A 19,945-nucleotide genomic window follows, 5' to 3' on the forward strand; every position below is an offset into this window, starting at 1 on the left:
TGCCATCAGGTTGGAGGCTACCCAGACGGAATATAAGGTGTTGTTCCTCCAACCTGAGTGTGGAGTCATCTTTACAGTAGAGGAGGCTGTGGATAGACATGTCAGAATGGGAATGGGACGTGGAATTAAAATGTGTGGCCACTGGGAGATCCTGCTTTCTCTGGCGGACAGAGCTTAGATGTTCAGCAAAGCGGTCTCCCAGTCTGCGTCGGATCTCGCCAATATATAAAAGGCCACATCGGGAGCACCGGACGCAGTATATCACCCCAGTCGACTCACAGGTGAAGTGATGCCTCACCTGGAAGGACTGTTTGGGGCCCTGAATGGTGGTAAGGGAGGAAGTGTAAGGGCATGTGTAGCACTTGTTCCGCTTACACGGATAAGTGCCAGGAGGGAGATCAGTGGGGAGGGATGGGGGGGATGAATGGACAAGGGAGTTGTGTAGGGAGCGATCCCTGCGGAATGCAGAGGGGGGGGAGGGAAAGATGTGCTTAGTGGTGGGATCCCGTTGGAGGTGGCGGAAGTTATGGAGAATAATATGTTGGACACGGAGGCTGGTGGGGTGGTAGGTGAGGACCAGGGGAACCCTATTCCTAGTGGGGTGGTGGGAGGATGGAGTGAGAGCAGATGTACGTGAAATGGGGGAGATGCGTTTAAGAGCAGAGTCGATAGTGGAGGAAGGGAAGCCCCTTTCTTTAAAAAAGGAAGACATCTCCCTCGTCCTAGAATGAAAAGCCTCATCCTGAGAGCAGATGCGGCGGAGACGGAGGAATTGCGAGAAGGGGATGGCGTTTTTGCAAGAGACAGGGTGAGAAGAGGAATAGTCCAGATAGCTGTGAGACTCAGTAGGCTTATAGTAGACATCAGTGGATAAGCTGTCTCCAGAGACAGAGACAGAAAGATCTAGAAAGGGGAGGGAGGTGTCGGAAATGGACCAGGTAAACCTGAGGGCAGGGTGAAAGTTGGAGGCAAAGTTAATAAAGACAACGAGTTCTGCATGCGTGCAGGAAGCAGCGCCAATGCAGTCGTCGATGTAGCGAAGGAAAAGTGGGGGACAGATACCAGAATAGGCACGGAACATAGATTGTTCCACAAACCCAGCAAAAAGGCAGGCATAGCTAGGACCCATACGGGTGCCCATAGCTACACCTTTAGTTAGGAGGAAGTGGGAGGAACCAAAGGAGAAATTATTAAGAGTAAGGACTAATTCCGCTAGACAGAGCAGAGTGGTGGTAGAGGGGAACTGATTAGGTCTGGAATCCAAAAAGAAGCGTAGAGCTTTGAGACCTTCCTGATGGGGGATGGAAGTATATAAGGACTGGACATCCATGGTGAAAATAAAGCGTTGGGGGCCAGGGAACTTAAAATCATCGAAAAGTTTAAGAGCGTGAAAAGTGTCACGAACATAGGTCGGAAGGGATTGAACAAGGGGTGATAAAACAGTGTCGAGGTATGCAGAAATGAGTTTGGTGGAGCAGGAGCAAGCTGAGACAATAGGTCGGCCAGGACAGGCAGGTTTGTGGATCTTGGGTAGGAGGTAGAAACAGGAAGTGCGGGGTGTGGGAACTATAAGGTTGGTAGCAGTGGATGGGAGATCCCCTGAGCAGATAAAGTCGGTGATCGTGTGGGAGACAATGGCCTGGTGCTCCTTAGTGGGGTCACGATCGAGGGGTAAATAAGAGGAGGTATCCGCGAGTTGTCGCTGTGCCTCGGCAAGGTAGAGGTCAGTACGCCAGACTACAACAGCACCCCTCTTATCGGCGGGTTTAATAATAAGGTTAGGATTAGTGCGGAGGGAGTGGAGAGCAGAGCGTTCCGAAGGAGTGAGGTTGGAATGGGGACAAGGTGTGGTGAAGTCGAGACGGTTGATGTCCCATCGGCAGCAATAAAGAAATCCAGAGCAGGCAGAAGACCAGAGCAGGGTGTCCATGAAGAAGAGGAGGGTTGAAGACGGGAGAAGGGGTCATCGGTGGGGGTGGAAGAGTCCTTGCCGAAGAAGTAGGCTCGGAGATGGAGACGGTGGAAGAAAAGTTCCGCATCGTGGCGAACACGGAACTCGCTGAGGTGTGGGTGCTTAATGCCTTACTTATGGAATTCTAGCACAATGTGAGTCAACTGAATTTGAAAAAGAGGAATGAACAAGAATAAATAATAAAGTGGAATAATAAATCTTGGAGGTGAGGAAATGATCATTTTGGACCAATTCATTTAGGTAAAATATTGAAATGATTGCATCAGCTTTAAATATCCTGTCGAAAGTAAGGCAATGTAATTTCATCTGTCTGCAGTAAATGAAAGATAGAGGAAAAATTAATAAGACACGGTAATGCTATTTTTCATATCCTTCATTATGATTTCAAAATGATAAGATGCAGTAAAACGCAAACATGAGGAAATCTGCAGCTGCTGGAAATTCAAGCTACACACATAAAAAATGCTGGTGAACGCAGCAGGCCAGGCAGCATCTATAGGAAGAGGTACAGTCGACGTTTCGGGCCAAGACCCTTCATCAGGACTAACTGAAAGAAGAGATAGAAAGAGCTTTTTTAAAAAAATTGCAGAGTGGTGGTGGGGGAAGAGGCGACGAGAGTCACAGTAGCAGCACGTGAAGACCCGGCCTGGAATTCAAGGCTGGAGTCACAGCTGGTGGTTGCGCAATCGCTTTGAAGGTGTCCAGGTCGTTGGAGCCTGTATTGATGGTGCTAGAGTACAGGTTTTGAATATGCCCTGGGTTGCTGGAGCCGCCGAGACCAATGGCGGGGGCCGCAATCCGAAGTTCATGCCTGCTAGCGTCGGAGCCAGCAGGCTCTGGGGTCTGCAGATGTAAGATCTTGCAATCCTTGCCTAACATGGCAAAGTCAGTTAGTCCTGACGAAGAGTCTCGGCCCGAAACCTTGACTGTACTTCTTCCTATAGATGCTGCCTGGCCTGCTGCGTTAACCAGCATTTTTTATGTGAGATGCAGGAAAATTTGAGCTCATATTAAACAACTCAAGTAGTTGTACAAGCAATTTATGCAAAGTGCAGGACTTCAAAGCAAGAGAGTTACTTCTCTGTGTGTGTGTGTGTGTATATATATAAGACCCCTATAAAGAAGGTGGGGGGAGGGTGGGAAGGAGAAGGCACCTGGAACCTACCAGCCTTCTCCTTCCCACCCCCCCACCTTCTTTATAAGGCCTCTGCCCCTTCCTCCTACAGTCCTGATGAAGGGTCCAGCCCAAAACGTCGTCCGATCTTTTCCACGGATGCTGCCCGACCTGCTGAGTTCCTCCAGCGTGTTGTGAAGGTTCAATGTGTTGTGCATTCAGAGATGCTCTTCTGCACAGCAATGTTGTACTATGTGGTTATCTGAGTTACAGTTGCCTTCCAATCTGGCCATTAGCAAGGCATTTTTGTCCACAGAAATGCGGTTTACTAGATTTTTTCTTTTTTTTTTGTATTGTTGTTCTACGAGTCTGTGGTGGCCAGTGCGATCATGTTTGATGTTGTGTGCTGGGGCAGCAGGCTGAGGGTAGCAGACACCAACAGAATCAACAAACTCATTCGTAAGGCCAGTGATGTTGTGGGGATGGAACTGGATTCTCTGACGGTGGTGTCTGAAAAGAGGATGCTGTCCAAGTCGCATGCCATCTTGGACAATGTCTCCCATCCACTACATAATGTACTGGTTGGGCACAGGAGTACATTCAGCCAGAGACTCATTCCACCGAGATGCAACACAGAGCGTCATAGGAAGTCATTCCTGCCTGTGGCCATCAAACTTTACAACTCCTCCCTTGGAGGGTCAGACACCCTGAGCCAATAGGCTGGTCCTGGACTTATTTCCTGAAATAATTTACATATTACTATTTAACTATTTATGGTTTTATTACTATTTAATTATTTATGGTGCAACTGTAACGAAAACCAATTTCCCCCGGGATCAATAAAGTATAACTATGACTATGACTATTATTCTCTGTAACCTCTGGAGACTGTGATGAGAGAAAACCCCAGGAGATCAGCCCTTTCTGAGATACTCAAACCACCCTGTCAGGCACCAACAACCATTCCACAATCAAGGTCACTTCGATCACATTTCTTCCCATTCTGATATTTGGTCTGAACGACAGCTGAACCTCCTGACCATGCCTGCATGCTTTTATGCATTGCGTTGCTGCCACATGATTGGCTGATGAGATATTTGCATTAACAAGCGGGTGTACAGGTGCGCCTAACAAAGTGGCCACAGAGTGTATATTTATGGAGTTTCTATGTCGCTTACAGAAGCAGATTTATATTGGATCGAAAGATGGTCTAGTGCAGCTTGCTCTACAGAGATGTGGTGCTTATGGTGCAACCTGCTCGGAATGCTGCCTTGCTAGAGATCCCTACTGTGCATGGAATGGAACCTCATGCTGCAAATATGTGCCAGCACTGAAAAGGTAAGAGGCCAATCCCTGTCAGCTTTAGGCTCTGAATTTTCTTCGTAGTTTTCCAGATGAATTTTTCTGCACTGTGCTTCAAACAACTGAGTAAGTTTTATTCTCTAAATTACTAATTCTGATTGTGATGAAGTAGAATGGGAAGCGGTCAGCTTGAAGATTAAGGCGGAAGATTTATTATGCTTTGAGCAGCAACATCCTAAACATGTTCATGCAGATTCCATTTGCTCGGTATTCCAGTCAAATTATAAATCCTCTCCTTTTCAATGTTGAAAATCTGACGCAGACACAGACCAGGCGAGGTATAGTGTAGCTTAATGTTTAATCATTACTAAGAATGCTTTCTATTCTCATTCCCTCCTCCCCCACCATCACTGAAGCAGCCCACTGGAGCAAAATGAAAGGGTACAAATGCTGGAAATCTAAAATGAAAATAAGGGATGATGGGAAAGTTGGTCAGGGCTTCAAAGAGAACCCTGATTTTCTTCTCTTTTTCATGTCACTTTTCTATTGATATTGCACTTCTTTGATAACTTCTGTTAGTTTGGTGGATCCAAAAATGTCAGATGAGGTTTCACCAGCTGAACCAAGCAAATTTAAGTCATAGTAAGCTTTGACCCAAACATCCGAAGTTCCTTGGTGTAGCATTGATCCAGCAAACGAAAATTGAGTCACAGACTCAGTTAGCATGGAAACAGACCATTCACCTCACCAAATCCTTGTTCAACATCTATTACTCAATTAGACTAAAAAGTTTAGAAGTTCAAAGTAACTTTTATTATCAGAGTACATTTGTGTCACCAAATACAACCCTAAGATTCATTTTTCTGTGGGCATATTCAGCAAAACTATAGAATAGTATTTATAACAAGATCAATGGAAGTTCAACCAGAAGACAATAAAACTGTGCAAATGCAAATATAAATACATAGCAATAAATACTGAGAACATGAACTAACAAGATAATGAGTCCTTAAAGTGAGATCATTGGTTGTGAGAACATCTCAATGGATGGGCAAGTGAGAGCAGTCATCCTCTTTTGTTCAAGAGCCTAATGTTTGAGGGATAGTAACTATTCCGGAACCTGCTGATTCGAGTCCTGATGCTCATGTACCTTCTACCTGATGGCAGCAGTGAGAAAAAGTGATGACTTGGCTGGTGGGGATCTCTGTTGATGAATGCTGCTTTCCTTCGACAGTTTTTCATGTAGATGTGCTCAATGGTTGGAAGGGCTTTACCTGTGATGTCCTGGGCCAAATCTACTACCTTTTGTAGGATATTCCATTCAACGACATTGGTGTTTCCAAACCAGGCTATAATGTAGCCAGTCAATACACTTTCCACTACGTATCTATGGAAGTTCGTCAAGAGTTTTGATGACATGCCGAATCTCTGAAGACTCCTAACAAAGTAAAGGTGCTGCCTTGCTTTTTTAGCAATTACATTTACATGCTGGGTCCAGGACAAGTCCTCTGAAATAGTAACACCCAGGTATTTAAAGCTGATAACCCTCTGTATCTCAGATCTTCCAATAATGATTAGTTCATGGACCTCTGGTTTTCCTCTCCTGAAGTATACAATCAGTTCCATTGAGTGAGAGGTTGTAGTTATGACACTCGAATTCTTCACATATCATTTTATTCTTCCCACATTTCCATCAATTCTCCAGAGACCCTCCAACCTACACATTAGGGGCAATTGACAGTGACCAATTCACCTACCCAAATGGAGCAGAGAATTTGGGTGTAGTAGTTCTCTTGTTGTGCCCTGACTACAAGCATACCCCATCTCGGTAGCCCTGGAGCTGAATCTTGTCCTCCCATCCCAATTCCCACAAGATTTTGATAATGTTTTTGCCTCTCTATTGCTCTGTTAGATCACTGATACAGTAAAGGTAGCGATACCTGGTCTAGAAAATTTGTTACAAGCAAAAGAATGGTGAAGAGGGATCCCATCAGCTAAGAAGCACTTATATTTAGACTGAATAAACTCTGAAATTTAAAATACATCAAAGCTACTGAGATTTTATGTGAGGAATGCACAGAGAAAATTTCTCTCTGGTGATTCCATTGTTTCTGCCAGTTTAGGAGGTGGCCTCCGTAAATCAAAATATTCAGTACAAGAGGTAGGATGTTGAACAAGATGCTGGTGAGGTCATATTTGGAGTACTGTGTGCAGTTCTTGGAGGATGGTACAAGTGTGGAATAAGCTGCCAGAGGAAGTGGTGGTTGAGGGTTCAATTGCAACATTTAAGAGAAGTGTGGATAAATACGTGGATGGGAGGGATATGGAGGGCTATGGCAGAGTATAGTCCAGCATGAGCTAGATAGCCCAACAGGCTTGCTTCTTTTCTGTAGTGTTCTATGACTCTGAGGAAGACATAGAAGAGGACAGACTGGGAGAGAGAAGAGTGTGTTACCCTGTAGTACATAGCTCTATCACAGTGCTTGCAAGTTATTTGGATTGAAAAACATCATTCAATGATGTCAGTATTGCACATCGTTAACTATGACTAAAATGCATGTTTACCGGGTCATTTCAGAGGTTAATGACAGGTTAACCACATTGAAATGATAGGATCTCTCTGGTGATTCCATTGTTTCTGCCTGTTTAGAAGGAGGCCTTCATAAATCGAAGTATTCAGTACAGGAATTAGGATGTTATGATGAACTGAAAGAAGCTGCAGAAAGTTGTAAAGTTAGTCACCTCCATCTTCAGTACGAGCCTCCATCGTATCCAAGACATCTTCAAGGAGCGGTACCTCAGAAAGGCGGCATCCATTATTAAGGACCCCCATCACCCAGGACATGCCCTCTTCTCATTGTTACCATTGGGAAAGAGGTACAGAAGCCTGAAGGCACACACTCAGCAATTTGGGAACAGCTTCTTCCCCTCTGCCATCAGATTTCTGAATGGGCATTGAACCCATAAACACTACCTCACTTTTTTAAATAACATTTCTGTTTTGCACTGTTTTTACTCTAACAATTTCATAAATATATATATATATTTACTGTAAATTATTTACTAATTTTTTCTTTCCATATGATTATGTATTGCATTGAAGTGCTGCTGCTAAGTTAACAAATTTCCTGACACATACCAATGATAGTAAACCTGATTCTGATTGTGTGATGACAGCAAGGTTTCTTCGGTGAAGAACATCACTCAACAACAATTTTGCAGTATGCAGTAATCATTACCAATATTTTTAAAGGTAATTTAAATCCCCCAGGTTCTGTGTTGAGATCAGTAATCCTCTCCCTAGATCTGTAATTCTGGCCTTTGGAAGCTAGCACATTGAGTTAACTACCAAGCTTTCAAACCCCACTAGTGGTGTCGCAGAAAGTTTGATGGGGGCATATGATATTGTTGTACTAACAATGATGGAATAGCATGTCACACATAGTTTGGTTTCTAAAAATATCCACCCACCTGGAGTTGTATATAGGCTTGTGTTTTACTTTTTAAGGCTCATGCTTAAGAATTAGGATAGTCATCTTTCATAGATTCTATTCCGGATTTATTGAGTATGCCCACAAGAAAATGAATCTCAGGTTTGTATATGGTGACATAGAGTCATAGACTCATAGAAGAGCACAGCACAGAAACAGGCCCTTCGGTCTATCTAGTCCATGCCAAACCATTTAAACAGCCTTGTCCCATTGACCTGTACCCGGACCATATCCCTCCATACCCCTGCCTTCCATATATCCAATTGTGCTGACAGATTATTCCAAACTTCTGCGACCCTCTGAGTGAAGAAGTTTCCCCTCATGTTCCCCTTTTCACCTTTCACCCTTAATATATGGCTTCTAGTTGTAGTTCCACCCAACCTCGGTGGAAAAAGCCTGCTTTGATTTACCCTAACTATAACCCTCATAATTTTGTATACCTCTATATGCACATATATATACTATGCTGATAAATTTAATTTGTAATCTGAAATGACCAATATCCAAAACAATATAAGACACCTACTTGCATTAGCACAATGTCAATGTCTTGACTTTCCTGATTGGAAGGGTTTCTCTTATTTAAAACCAATGCTTTCTTCTTCTATCAGACAAACTAGACGTCAAGATGTAAACACTGGAGACCCAATAATTCAATGCTGGGATCAAGAGGACTGTGAGTGCATCTAGTTAAATCCATCAATTACTGCCTTACACTTGTGTATTTATGAGTGATGGTGATACTGTAGTTGCTGTTGATGGTAATGATCATCTTACAGCATACAGGACATTTTCCTACCTCAGAAGGAGTGTGGGGAGGGAGGTAAAATGCAAAGACATCTGGCCTGGATGCAGAATGTTGAAAGAGCAAATATGATCCCCTTGCACTATTGGTCAATGTATCCATTCAATACATTCTATTGCTCTATTGTAGTGCTCTTTGACTCTAGGAGGAAGACATAGAGAAGGACAGGCTGGAAGGCAGAAGACTGCGTTACCATACAAAGCTTTTTTTTTATTTCTCATAGTCAATGGGGATAATCCCAGTTTTTCAATCGGAATGAAGGTGTTTTATGGTTGTGCATTTTGATTATCTTTATTTTGGAAACCTTTGTCATTTCACATGATTATGGTAACAGTTACAAGTTTCTCCGGTTACTTGACAGGGGAACTGTATTTCATGCAGACCCATAAATCCAGTTTAACGGATTGGGATCTTACTGGTGCACATTGGGCTTCGGTATGGAATCACTTAAAATATCCCTTGCCAAAACCAAAAGCTTGGAACATCAGAGCTTAACTAGATTTTATGACAGCTGTTCTCATTTTGTGACTGGAAACATAGTAATCATTTGCTGTAAAATTCCTTCTACTTTCTTCAAAGGTTGCCAGTAGGAAACAATTATTATACATTTTTAACATCAACATTAATATTCCCTATTATGTAGATTCAGCAAATGTGCTAACTGAGAAGAAGTTAATTTTTGGAGTTCAGCACAATTCCACGTTCCTGGAATGCAGTCCAAGATCACAGCAAACATCAGTCATTTGGTCTGTTCAACGATCATTGGATGGCCAGCAGGAGGAGGTAATTACTGTAGTCTAAGTGATTCATTCCAGAACCCTAAAATCATTAGATGCAAGAAGCACAGTAAACTTCCAAATTTATGATTCCAGAGGGGATATGTATATGTATATATATATGTGTGTGTGTGTATGTATATATATATATATATCTTTTCACATCTCCTCTTCAATTAATATTATACCACTATGCCGGCTAGTTGGAGGAAGATAATACAGTGCAGATGTATTTTTATTCTGACATTTCTATGGTTTGTTAACTGCTGAAAAATAAATCATGCCCTGGGCATCTTTGCACTGACAAAATAGACAGCAGACTATCAAGTTACAGTAGTACACGCAAAATGCTGGAAGAACTCAGTAGGTCAGGCAGCATCTACGGAAAAGAATAAAGAGTCGAAACTGAGAGAAAGGAAGGGTATCCTTGCAGAAGGCAGGATGGAAGGATGTACCATCAAGATAATTCTAGATTTGTAGTCAGTGGGTTTATAAAAGATGTTAATTCAGAATCAGAACCAGAATCAGATTCACTGGCATATGTCATGCAAAAACAGATTTTTTAAAAAAAAGTAGTGAGATAGTGTTCATGGGTTCAATGTCCATTTAGAAATCGGATGACAGAGGGAAAGAAGCTGTTCCTTCAGGCTTCTGTACCTCATTCCTGATGGCAACAATGAGAAGAGGGCATGTCCTGGGTGGTGGGGTTCCTTGATGATGGAGGCTGCTCAGTGCTTTTCTGAGGCACTGCTCCTTGAAGTTGCTTATCTCGTGGAATGGAGTCAAAGAGATCCAGAAGGGTGAAGGGAAGTGGTAGGGAATGCCCATGTAAATGTGATCCCTCTTTCTACAGGTGCAGCTTGACTGGCTTAGTTTATATCTTAGCCTCAGGTTCTAGCATCTGCAGTTTTATTTGCTTTCCCGCCCTTGTTAGATATTTAACTGAGTAATTATGCCTTTAAAGTCATAAGAAGGTTAATCATTAACTACGGCTTGATCTCACCACCATTCAGGGCCCCAGACAGTCCTTCCAGGTGAGGCGACACTTCACCTGTGAGTCGGCTGGAGTGATATACTGCGTCCAGTGCTCCCGATGCGGCCTTCTATATATTGACAAGACCCAGCGCAGACTGGGAGACCATTTCACTGAACACCTACGCTCTGTCCACCAGAGAAAGCAGGACCTCCCAGTGGCCACACATTTTAATTCCACGTCCCATTCCCATTCTGATATGTCTATCCACGGCCTCCTCTACTGTAAAGATGAAGCCACAATCAGGTTGGAGGAACAACACCTTATATTCCGTCTGGGTAGCCTCCAACCTGATGGCATGAACATAGACTTCTCAAACTTCCGCTAATGCCCCACCTCCCCCTCGCACCCCGTCCAGTATTTATTTATTTATATACACACATTCTTTTTCTTTCTCTCCTTTTTCTCCCTCTGTCCCTCTCAGTACACCCCTTGCCCATCTTCTGGGCTCCCCCCCCCCTTTTCTTTCTCCCATGGCCTCCTGTCCCATGATCCTCTCATAGCCCTTTTGCCAGTCAACTGTCCAGCTCTTGGCTCCATTCCACCCCGCCCTCCTATCTTCTTCTATCATTTTGGATCTCCCCCTCCCCCTCCCACTTTCAAATCTCTTACTAGCTCTTCTTTCAGTTAGTCCTGACGAAGGGTCTCGGCCCGAAACGTCCACTGTACCTCTTCCTAAAGATGCTGCCTGGCCTGCTGCATTCACCAGCAATTTTTATATGTGTTACTTGATCTTAAAATCCATTCTGTACATTCTCCTCAGAAAGATGTATATGGCATATATTTTATTAGAGGCTGTAAAGGCCATGAAGCACCTGAATTATGTAATTTCTGATGGGATACATTAAAATCAATCAGGTCCCTGGTTAACAAATTTAAGAGATGTAATGGTTATTTCAGGCAAAGGAAGCTCAACAGATTTTGTAGCAAGAACAATGCTTGTGCAGATTGTACAGTTAATAAAATAATATCCATTGCTTCATATTATAACTAAAAATAAGTGCATGATACTGACTGCCATTGACCAACTGATTCTAGTTGATCATAAAAGTTTCCAGCATTTATTATAATTAATTTATTTAAAGTTCTCCCAGGAATTAATTTTCCAAGATGAAAAACAGCTGTACCCTTTTGGGACCAAAATAATCTCTTAATGTGATCTTCATCAGATAAGCTCTTCCAAGAACCAGCTCAGTCGATTAATGACATATAGTTTGGATAACTGTTATCTTAAATCCAATAAATGATATTGTAAAAAGCATTTTGCTCAAATTAGCAAATTTGCTTGTCTCTGGCAGTGCCAAATGGTAAAGTTAGTCTATTGAAAGAATCTTAAAAATATTACTATTTAATATGCATTTGGCAATAAAATCTGTTTGAAAATTCCATGGCACAGATACCATTTAGATTACAATTTGAAAGGAGGATAGGAGCCCCATTACCCAGGACATGCCCTCTTCTCAGTGCCATCATTAAGCAGGAGGTAAGGAGCTTAAAGACACACACTCAACATTTCAGGAACTGTTTCTTTCCCTCTGTCATCAGATTTCTGAATAGACAATGAACCCATGAACACTTCCACTGGATTTTCCTGGACATGCCAGTGATATTATACCTGGTTCTGATTCTGAACTGGCGGTTATAACAATTTTCATTCTTTGGCTGTGCTTTCATACTTGTCCTAAGTAATGACATCCAGTATATCTCTTTCCATTTAATGTAACATCTTCAAGTTAAATGGATTACATTGACTGGGGTTCCTGCAGGAGTGAGTCAATAAACAGAAATCAATCCATAATTATTCTACTGTGGCAACCTAAGAGAAAATATGAAGGTTGGTGGAAATGGAGGCACCATATCAATGTAACAGACATTGAAATCAGACAGTGATCTTCCATTTTATGCACTCAGTAGCCACTTTATTAGGTACCTCCTGTGCCTAATAATGTGGCCATTGGGTGCATGTTTGTGGTCTTCTGCTGCTGTAGCCCTTTCACTACAAGGTTCAACATGTTGAGTGTTCGGAGTTGGTCTTTTGCACATCACTGTTGTAACGCATGGTTATAAGAGTTGCTCTCTCCTTCCTGTCAGCTTGAACCAGTCTAGCCTTTCTCCTCTGACTTCTCTCATTAACAGGGCATTTCACCCACTGACCTAGAAAAAAACATAGAAACATAGAAAATAGGTGCAGGAGTAGGCCATTCGGCCCTTCGAGCCTGCACCGCCATTTATTATGATCATGGCTGATCATCCAACTCAGAACCCAGCCTTCCCTCCATACCCCCTGACCCCTGTAGCCACAAGGGCCATATCTAACTCCCTCTTAAACATAGCCAATGAACTGGCCTCAACAGTTTGCTGTGGCAGAGAATTCCACAGATTCACCACCCTCTGTGTGAAGAAGTTTTTCCTAATCTCGGTCCTAAAAGGCTTCCCCTCTATCCTCAAACTGTGACCCCTCGTTCTAGACCTCCCCAACATCGGGAACAATCTTCCCGCATCTAGCCTGTCCAATCCCTTTAGGATCTTATACATTTCAATCAGATCCCCCCTCAATCTTCTAAATTCCAACGAGTACAAGCCCAGTTCATCCAGTCTTTCTTCATATGAAAGACCTGCCATCCCAGGAATCAATCTGGTGAACCTTCTTTGTACTCCCTCTATGGCAAAGATGTCTTTCCTCAGATTAGGGGACCAAAACTGCACACAATACTCCAGGTGTGGTCTCACCAAGGCCTTGTACAACTGCAGTAGTACCTTCCTGCTCCTGTACTCGAATCCTCTCGCTATAAATGCCAGCATACCGTTCGCCTTTTTCACCGCCTGCTGTACCTGCATGCCCACTTTCAATGACTGGTGTATAATGACACCCAGGTCCCGTTGCACCTCCCCTTTTCCTAATCGGCCACCATTCAGATAATAATCTGTTTTCCTATTTTTGCCACCAAAGTGGATAACTTCACATTTATCCACATTAAATTGCATCTGCCATGAGTTTGCCCACTCACCCAACCTATCCAAGTCACCCTGCATCCTCTTAGCATCCTCCTCACTGCTAACACTGCCACCCAGCTTCATGTCATCCGCAAACTTGGAGATGCTGCATTTAATTCCCTCATCCAAGTCATTAATATATATTGTAAACAACTGGGGTCCCAGCACTGAGCCTTGCTGTACCCCACTAGTCACCGCCTGCCATTCTGGATTTTTTCTTTGTACCATTCTTTATAAACTCTAGGCACTATTGTGCTTGAAAATCCCAAGAGATCAGCTGTTTCTGAGATACTCCGTCTGGCATCAACAATTATTCCATGGTCAATGTCAATTTGATCACAATTCTTCCCCATTCTGATGTTTGGTCTCAACATCAACTGAACCTGTTGACCATGTCAGCATGCTTTTATGCATTGACTTACTGCCATATGATTGTCTGGTTAGATATCTGCATTAGCGAGGGCATGCGATTATACACTTGTCATACTGGCATTGGTGCAGGAATGGAGAAATATAAAGATGTAGGGAAAGAATTGAATACTTTTTTCTTTTCTGGTGTTAGCTTTCCTTCTGCAAATTCAACAAAATTAGATGAGACTATAGGAACCTGCAATTTAAACCACTGTTCTTCATTAGATCAACTCTGTGTTGTTTAAGAAACTACAGGAGCATGCTGCTTTATACTACCTTGTCATTTTTGTTTTAATTTATATTTAGATAAAATATGGTTCCAGAATCATCAAAACGAGGCTTGGGCTCCTCATACGTCATTTGCAGGAAGACGATGCTGGGATTTACTATTGCAGAGCCGTGGAGAACACATTCACACAAGTCATCACTAAGTTTCACCTTAAGGTTATTCTGAGTGACTTCATGACAGCTCCGTCAAAAACAAGGCACAACGATGGAAAGAGTAAAGACACTCGGAACAGGGCAAGGCTACGTTACAAGGATTTTCTGCAACTTCTGAATCAGCCGGGCATCACTGTAAACGAATATTGCCAGCAAGTGTGGCGCTCTGGGAAACGCGGACAAATGAGTAAAACAGCGGCAAAGTGGAAAAAAGCACCAGCATTTAAGCGGTTTTAGATATTGGAAAATATCAGATGATCTGTGGTCCTTTCGAGTGAAGACACAGTAACAAAAGTTATTCATGGACTTGTTTCAGTTATTAATGCACAATCTGGAATACCGTGAAGTCTGAATGAGTGTCAGTGGAAGAAATGTTACCACACAAATTCAAAAGTATAGCAAGAGGTATTATACTTCAGTGTACTCTTGTTTGTTAATTTAAAAACATTTGCTTTAAAAGAAAACATTACTCTGAAGTCAATTTTATAATATAGCCTTGGGAATTCAATTTTGAAGACTTCACAGATAAGTCTGCATATAGTTGGATCTTATTGAGCCAACATGTAATGAAGTCCACTAACGTCAGAACCTATTGTCGAAAACTCGATTCCATGTAGGTCCTGATTAGCATTTACAATGTGTGACCTTCCATAACGGGGTTGATAGTGACAAAGGAGCTTCATTTGCTCTGATGAAGTGTCTCTGACTAAAACGTTGACTGTTTATTCTTCTGCATAGGTACTGCCCAACTTGCTGAGTTCCTCCTGCATTTTGTGTGTGCTGTTCATCGTTTGTGAAGAGTAGGTTATTTGTGATGGCACCTCATGGATTTTTCCTTCTCAACTGCACAGCTGCACTGAAGGTTACTATTAAATCTGCATCGTTAAAACCATGCTTGACAGCAGTCTCATTATTAATATCAGAGCAATAAATAGGCTAATATCTTCATCCACTGGTTGATCTAAAAGGTAGAAGAGACAAAATAAAATACTAAAATTATTATTTTACTTTTACTTGTACCATTGTAATACCATAAGAATAGAGCCTCAGAATAGAGGAGCATCCTTTTAGAATGGAGGTGAGGAGGAATTTCTTCAGCCAGAGAATGGTGAATCTGTGGAATTTGTTGCCACAGGCAACTGTGGACGCCAGGTCATTGTGTATATTTAAGGCAGAGGTTGATAGATTCCTGATTAGCCAGAGCATGAAGTAATCTGGGGAGAATGCAGGAGATTGGGGCTGAGAGAGAAAATGGATCAGCCATGATGAAATGGTGGAGCAGACTTGAAGGGTCAAATGGCCTAATTCTGCTCCTGTATCTTATGGTCTTTTAAGAACAGGCATGCTTTGTATAACAGTTTCAAACCATTAAGTGATGAGATATACCTTCACTGAATTTTAAATATTATCCCGAACTAATCTATATAGACATATTTTTTAAAATTTCACATATGCACACTAGTCAAAATTTTAATCTCAGATAGGGAGAGAAACTTCCAATGTTTCCAAGAAATTATGAACAATTACGTTACCCTTTTTCTCTGTCAATTCTTGAAGAGTTTTGAACTTAAGGATTTCAGTCTGCTGACTGATGTATGGACAGTTATAGTAAACATTCCAGAAATGCTTATATTCAATTTCCTGATTGAAAAAGCTGTACAACTTTGTATGAACATGTGTTAAATAGCTGCATCTCTTCCATTAATCAAATATACTGGTGTGGTTCAGTGACTACATTGCTAATATACAAGATATTCTCAACTGGGAAAGCTGTGACTAACAGGGTGCAAGGACTCCAGTTATTCAGAATGTATGTCAATGATTTGGCTGAAGGGCAAAACATCAGGTTTCTATGGTTGTTGGAGGTGAGATTACGAGTATGAACGTTTCAAGAGCATGCAGGCAAACTGAGTGAGAGGCAAAGAACAAGAATGGAATAAAATGTAGAAAAATGTGAGGTTATCCACTTTGTTAAATGATGAAGGCTTGGGTAGTGTTGATGTCCAAAGGAACCTAGATGTGCTTGTACAGAAGTTACTGAAGACTTATGTGAAGATGTAGTCAGCGATTCAAAGGGCATGTTTTATATTATCCTTTATTACTAGGGGTTTGAAGACAGGAATAGGAAAGACGTATTGCAATTGTGTATGGTCTTGTTAATACCACACCTCAAGTATTGCGCACAGTTCTGATCTCTTTATAACGATAAAATGTTAAACACAAGAGATTCTGTAGATTCTGGAAATCCAGAGCAACACATTAACAAGCAACAAAAGATAATGTACCTGCTATAGAGAGTGTGCAGCAAAGATTTACGAGACAGGTTTCATGGATAGCGGGCTTGATCTGTGTGGAGAAATTGAGTAGATGGGAACTGTATTCTTCAAAGTTTAGAAAAATGAGAGGCGATCTCACCAAAACTATCAAAACCCTTAATGGTGCAGGGAGGATGTCTCTGCTGGTTGAGGTATCTAAGGGGTACAATTTGAGAATAAGAAGCAGGTGACTGCAGACTGAGATGAAGAGAAACTTTCTCACTTAAAGGATGGTGAACCTTTGGAATTTTCTACCACACAAGCTGTGGAAAGCCAGTTGTTCTGTTCCTTCAGAATAGAAACCTGTAGACTTCTGGATATGAAAGAAATTGCGCATATTTAGGTGTTGTTGAAAAATGTCCAGGAGCAGACACAAAGGGCCACCTGGTCTATTCCTGCCCCTATTTCCAATGTTCTTACTGCTGCTGATCCCTTGCAATTGTTTCTCCACAGCACAAATTGTGCTGGTTGGTTCATACTAATCCGTGGTTGCATGTGAAAGGGCTTTGCATCATGTAAAAGATCCTGCATCCTGCATCCTGCAACTTGTTAAATGAGTATTGTTTGTTTTTTGTTTCTCTCTTTGAGCACTAATGTAATTCAGTATGAAGAGAGAAGCTGGCAGACCTCATGCCTAGAGCTCTCAGCCAAATATAACTCACTGGTAAAAAACCACCACAAAGTTTCAAAACTAGAAACAATTTATTAAATCAGCTCATAAATATGCTTTGTGCATTTTGTTTGTGTACTGCATTAGGAGTGGTGATTGGTTGAATGCAAAGAGACCCCTTCCCTCCCAAAAGTGATCTTTGTGAATAGGTATAAGAATCGATTCTGACTCTGACTGGGACACTGTTGCTCCAAAGAAAAATACATTGAGCTTTGGCTTGAAGTGAAAATAACTATCTTATGAAAGTAAGTTTGATTAGTTAATACTATTGCCTACTCATATCTTTAACTACCACAGTTGTTTTTGAGGAAACACTGAGATAATAAAAATCCATGCTTTATCATCAATGATTGAGTTTCATATACAGTTTTTCAAAATATATTCTCTGATCAATCATCAATGCATGGATATTTGTTATAAAGTTCATAAAATGATATAAAATGTTACTAATTAGAAGTTAAATGTCAGTGTATTCACTTGACAATAATGCCATTTTATTACTAATAAATAATGCATTGCTTTAGCACTCTCAATAATGTAATAAAAATTGAAAGTTCCAATCTTGTCATTTAATCAAAATATAAATATTTTAATCATAAAAATGTATAATATTTTAACATGTTTTACTTCTAAAAGGGGCTGCTGGCCTGTGGTCCACGAACCCCCTTGCACAATGATAGGGGTGTATGGCATAAAAAGGGTTGCGAACCTCTTAATGGTAACTAGAAATCATGAACAGAAACCATGCTAGGTTTTCTTTCAGTGAGCCCAGGCTACAAATATAGAACCTCTACTACCATGTGGACTGGGAGCAGCTAACTCCAACAGAGGAAGAACCAAACTTGTAACCTCTTTCCGTAGCTCTCCACAACTCAGTCTTATGTTCAATAAGCTAGAATGCAATCAGAGCTCTCCTTTTCTTGGAACTATTCCATGGGATCCATTGCACCAATCCTGACAGAGATTGGCATTCTTCTGAGAAATAGCATTTAGACCATGGTGCGTCAGCTCATTTGCTCAAATGATGGACCTAAAGCATTGACGTAAGAGAAAATAAACACCATCAACTCTGTACATAGTACCAAAGTGGCTTGCTTTGTAAATACTTTCCAATTTAAGGTTGTATTATACAAGTTTGTTTTTATCTTTTATCAATTTAACTTTAATTTACCTTGGCATATTTGGATTTCTTTTAAATAAATATACGATGGGCTGAAATATGAATTACCTCAGAAGACAGATCATAAATTGGTCTTCTATAACAATACAGAATGCAACTTGGATTAATTGTAAAACTAAGATCTTGTTTGCTGATGTAACATGGTAATTACTGTTACAGACTTCCATTACTGGATGTGTAATACGAACATTACCTTTGAAACGAATATATTTTCATTGTTCACACAATGTTTTCAACTGCTGATAATTTCAAAGCATATGAATGCAGATCTCAGCACCACAATACATTGACAATTTACTATTTTCATGTATTAAAATTCTGAGATTAAACTGTTTGAACTAGTTATTTCTTAAAATAAATCTTGCAATAAAGGGTTTGAGAATTGCATCAGGTTTATTCACACGCTATTTGGTCTGAAGACTTGAGGATTTTTTCAATGTTTCTTCTCTCTATCTTGATAGCTTTCTCTAGTTGTACGACCACTTCCCTTGCCTGGCTCTGTATCACTTTTACTCTCTGGTGTGTGTATTTCTTTGTCACACATTTTTTTCCCTTCACAACCTCGGTCAGAACGTAGAATATACGAGGAAAAATAAATTATCAGGCCATTAAGCCCAATCCAATGTCAGTACTCAGCTTCTTCCATCCTTTCTCATCCAACTGTCAGCAAAATTTGTTATTGTATGTGTAAGCTTTCCTTCAAAAGCATATCTAAGTCTAATGCTTTTGCCCTGCTACTCCCCATGGTAGAGAGTTCCACATTCTCTCCATTTTTATGGTAAAGAAGTTTCTTTGTAATTCCCTATTTGAATTCTTGGTGATTATCATATTTTTCATATCACTCCACTCTACAAATGGAAAGATTCTCTAGCTGACCATCTCATAATGTTAATGACTTTCTCAGTCTTCTCTTTTTGAGAGAAGGAACACCACCAACTGATTTTGTCCTGACTATTCTAACATAATGGTTCTGGTATAATTCTGGTAAATATCTTTTTCAAATTTACAGGGTTTTTTTAATATGACATTGAATTTGTACATAATATGCTATGTGGCAATCTTCTTAAAATTAAGAATTACAAATCGCATTTACCTATGCTAAAATTTATTTGCTAATGGTTTGCCTTTTCTGTATGTTTGCTAATATCATGCAACTTGCTGCAGTTCCTGTCCTTATTATGCTAGAGGAACTCAGCAGGCCAGGCAGCTTCTATAGTGGAAAAGAGACCCTTCATCTTCTTACTCTCCCTCCCCCCACATCCCCCACCTTCTTACTCTGACTCCTCACCTTTTTTTCCAGTTCCAATGAAGGGTCTCGGCCCAAAACACCAACTGTTTACTCTTTTCCATAGATGCTTCCTGGCCTCTGAGTTCCTCCAGCATTTGTGTGTGTGTGTGTGTGTGTGTGTGTGTGTGTGTGTGTGTGTGTGTTGCTTTGGTT

General features: G+C 41.2%; 1 protein-coding gene across 3 annotated transcripts in view; it reads left to right on the forward strand.

Annotated features, from left to right (window-relative positions):
* The window catches only part of LOC134355509 (semaphorin-3D-like), a 116,592-nt gene extending 97,720 nt beyond the window's left edge, over positions 1-18,872 (forward strand). For 2 of the 3 annotated variants that reach the window (XM_063065487.1, XM_063065488.1), the window contains exons 14-17: positions 4,267-4,424; positions 8,491-8,555; positions 9,328-9,467; positions 14,205-18,872. In XM_063065487.1, coding sequence (XP_062921557.1) covers positions 4,267-4,424; positions 8,491-8,555; positions 9,328-9,467; positions 14,205-14,576 — 735 coding nt within the window. In that variant the 3' untranslated portion in view covers positions 14,577-18,872. The remainder of the gene's footprint in view (positions 1-4,266; positions 4,425-8,490; positions 8,556-9,327; positions 9,468-14,204) is intronic. The other variant, XR_010020100.1, reaches the window with a different exon arrangement.
* Positions 18,873-19,945: the final 1,073 nt, after the last annotated feature.

This window comes from Mobula hypostoma, chromosome 13 (assembly GCF_963921235.1).
Source record: "Mobula hypostoma chromosome 13, sMobHyp1.1, whole genome shotgun sequence".
In the NCBI taxonomy this organism is placed as follows: Eukaryota; Metazoa; Chordata; class Chondrichthyes; order Myliobatiformes; family Myliobatidae; genus Mobula; species Mobula hypostoma.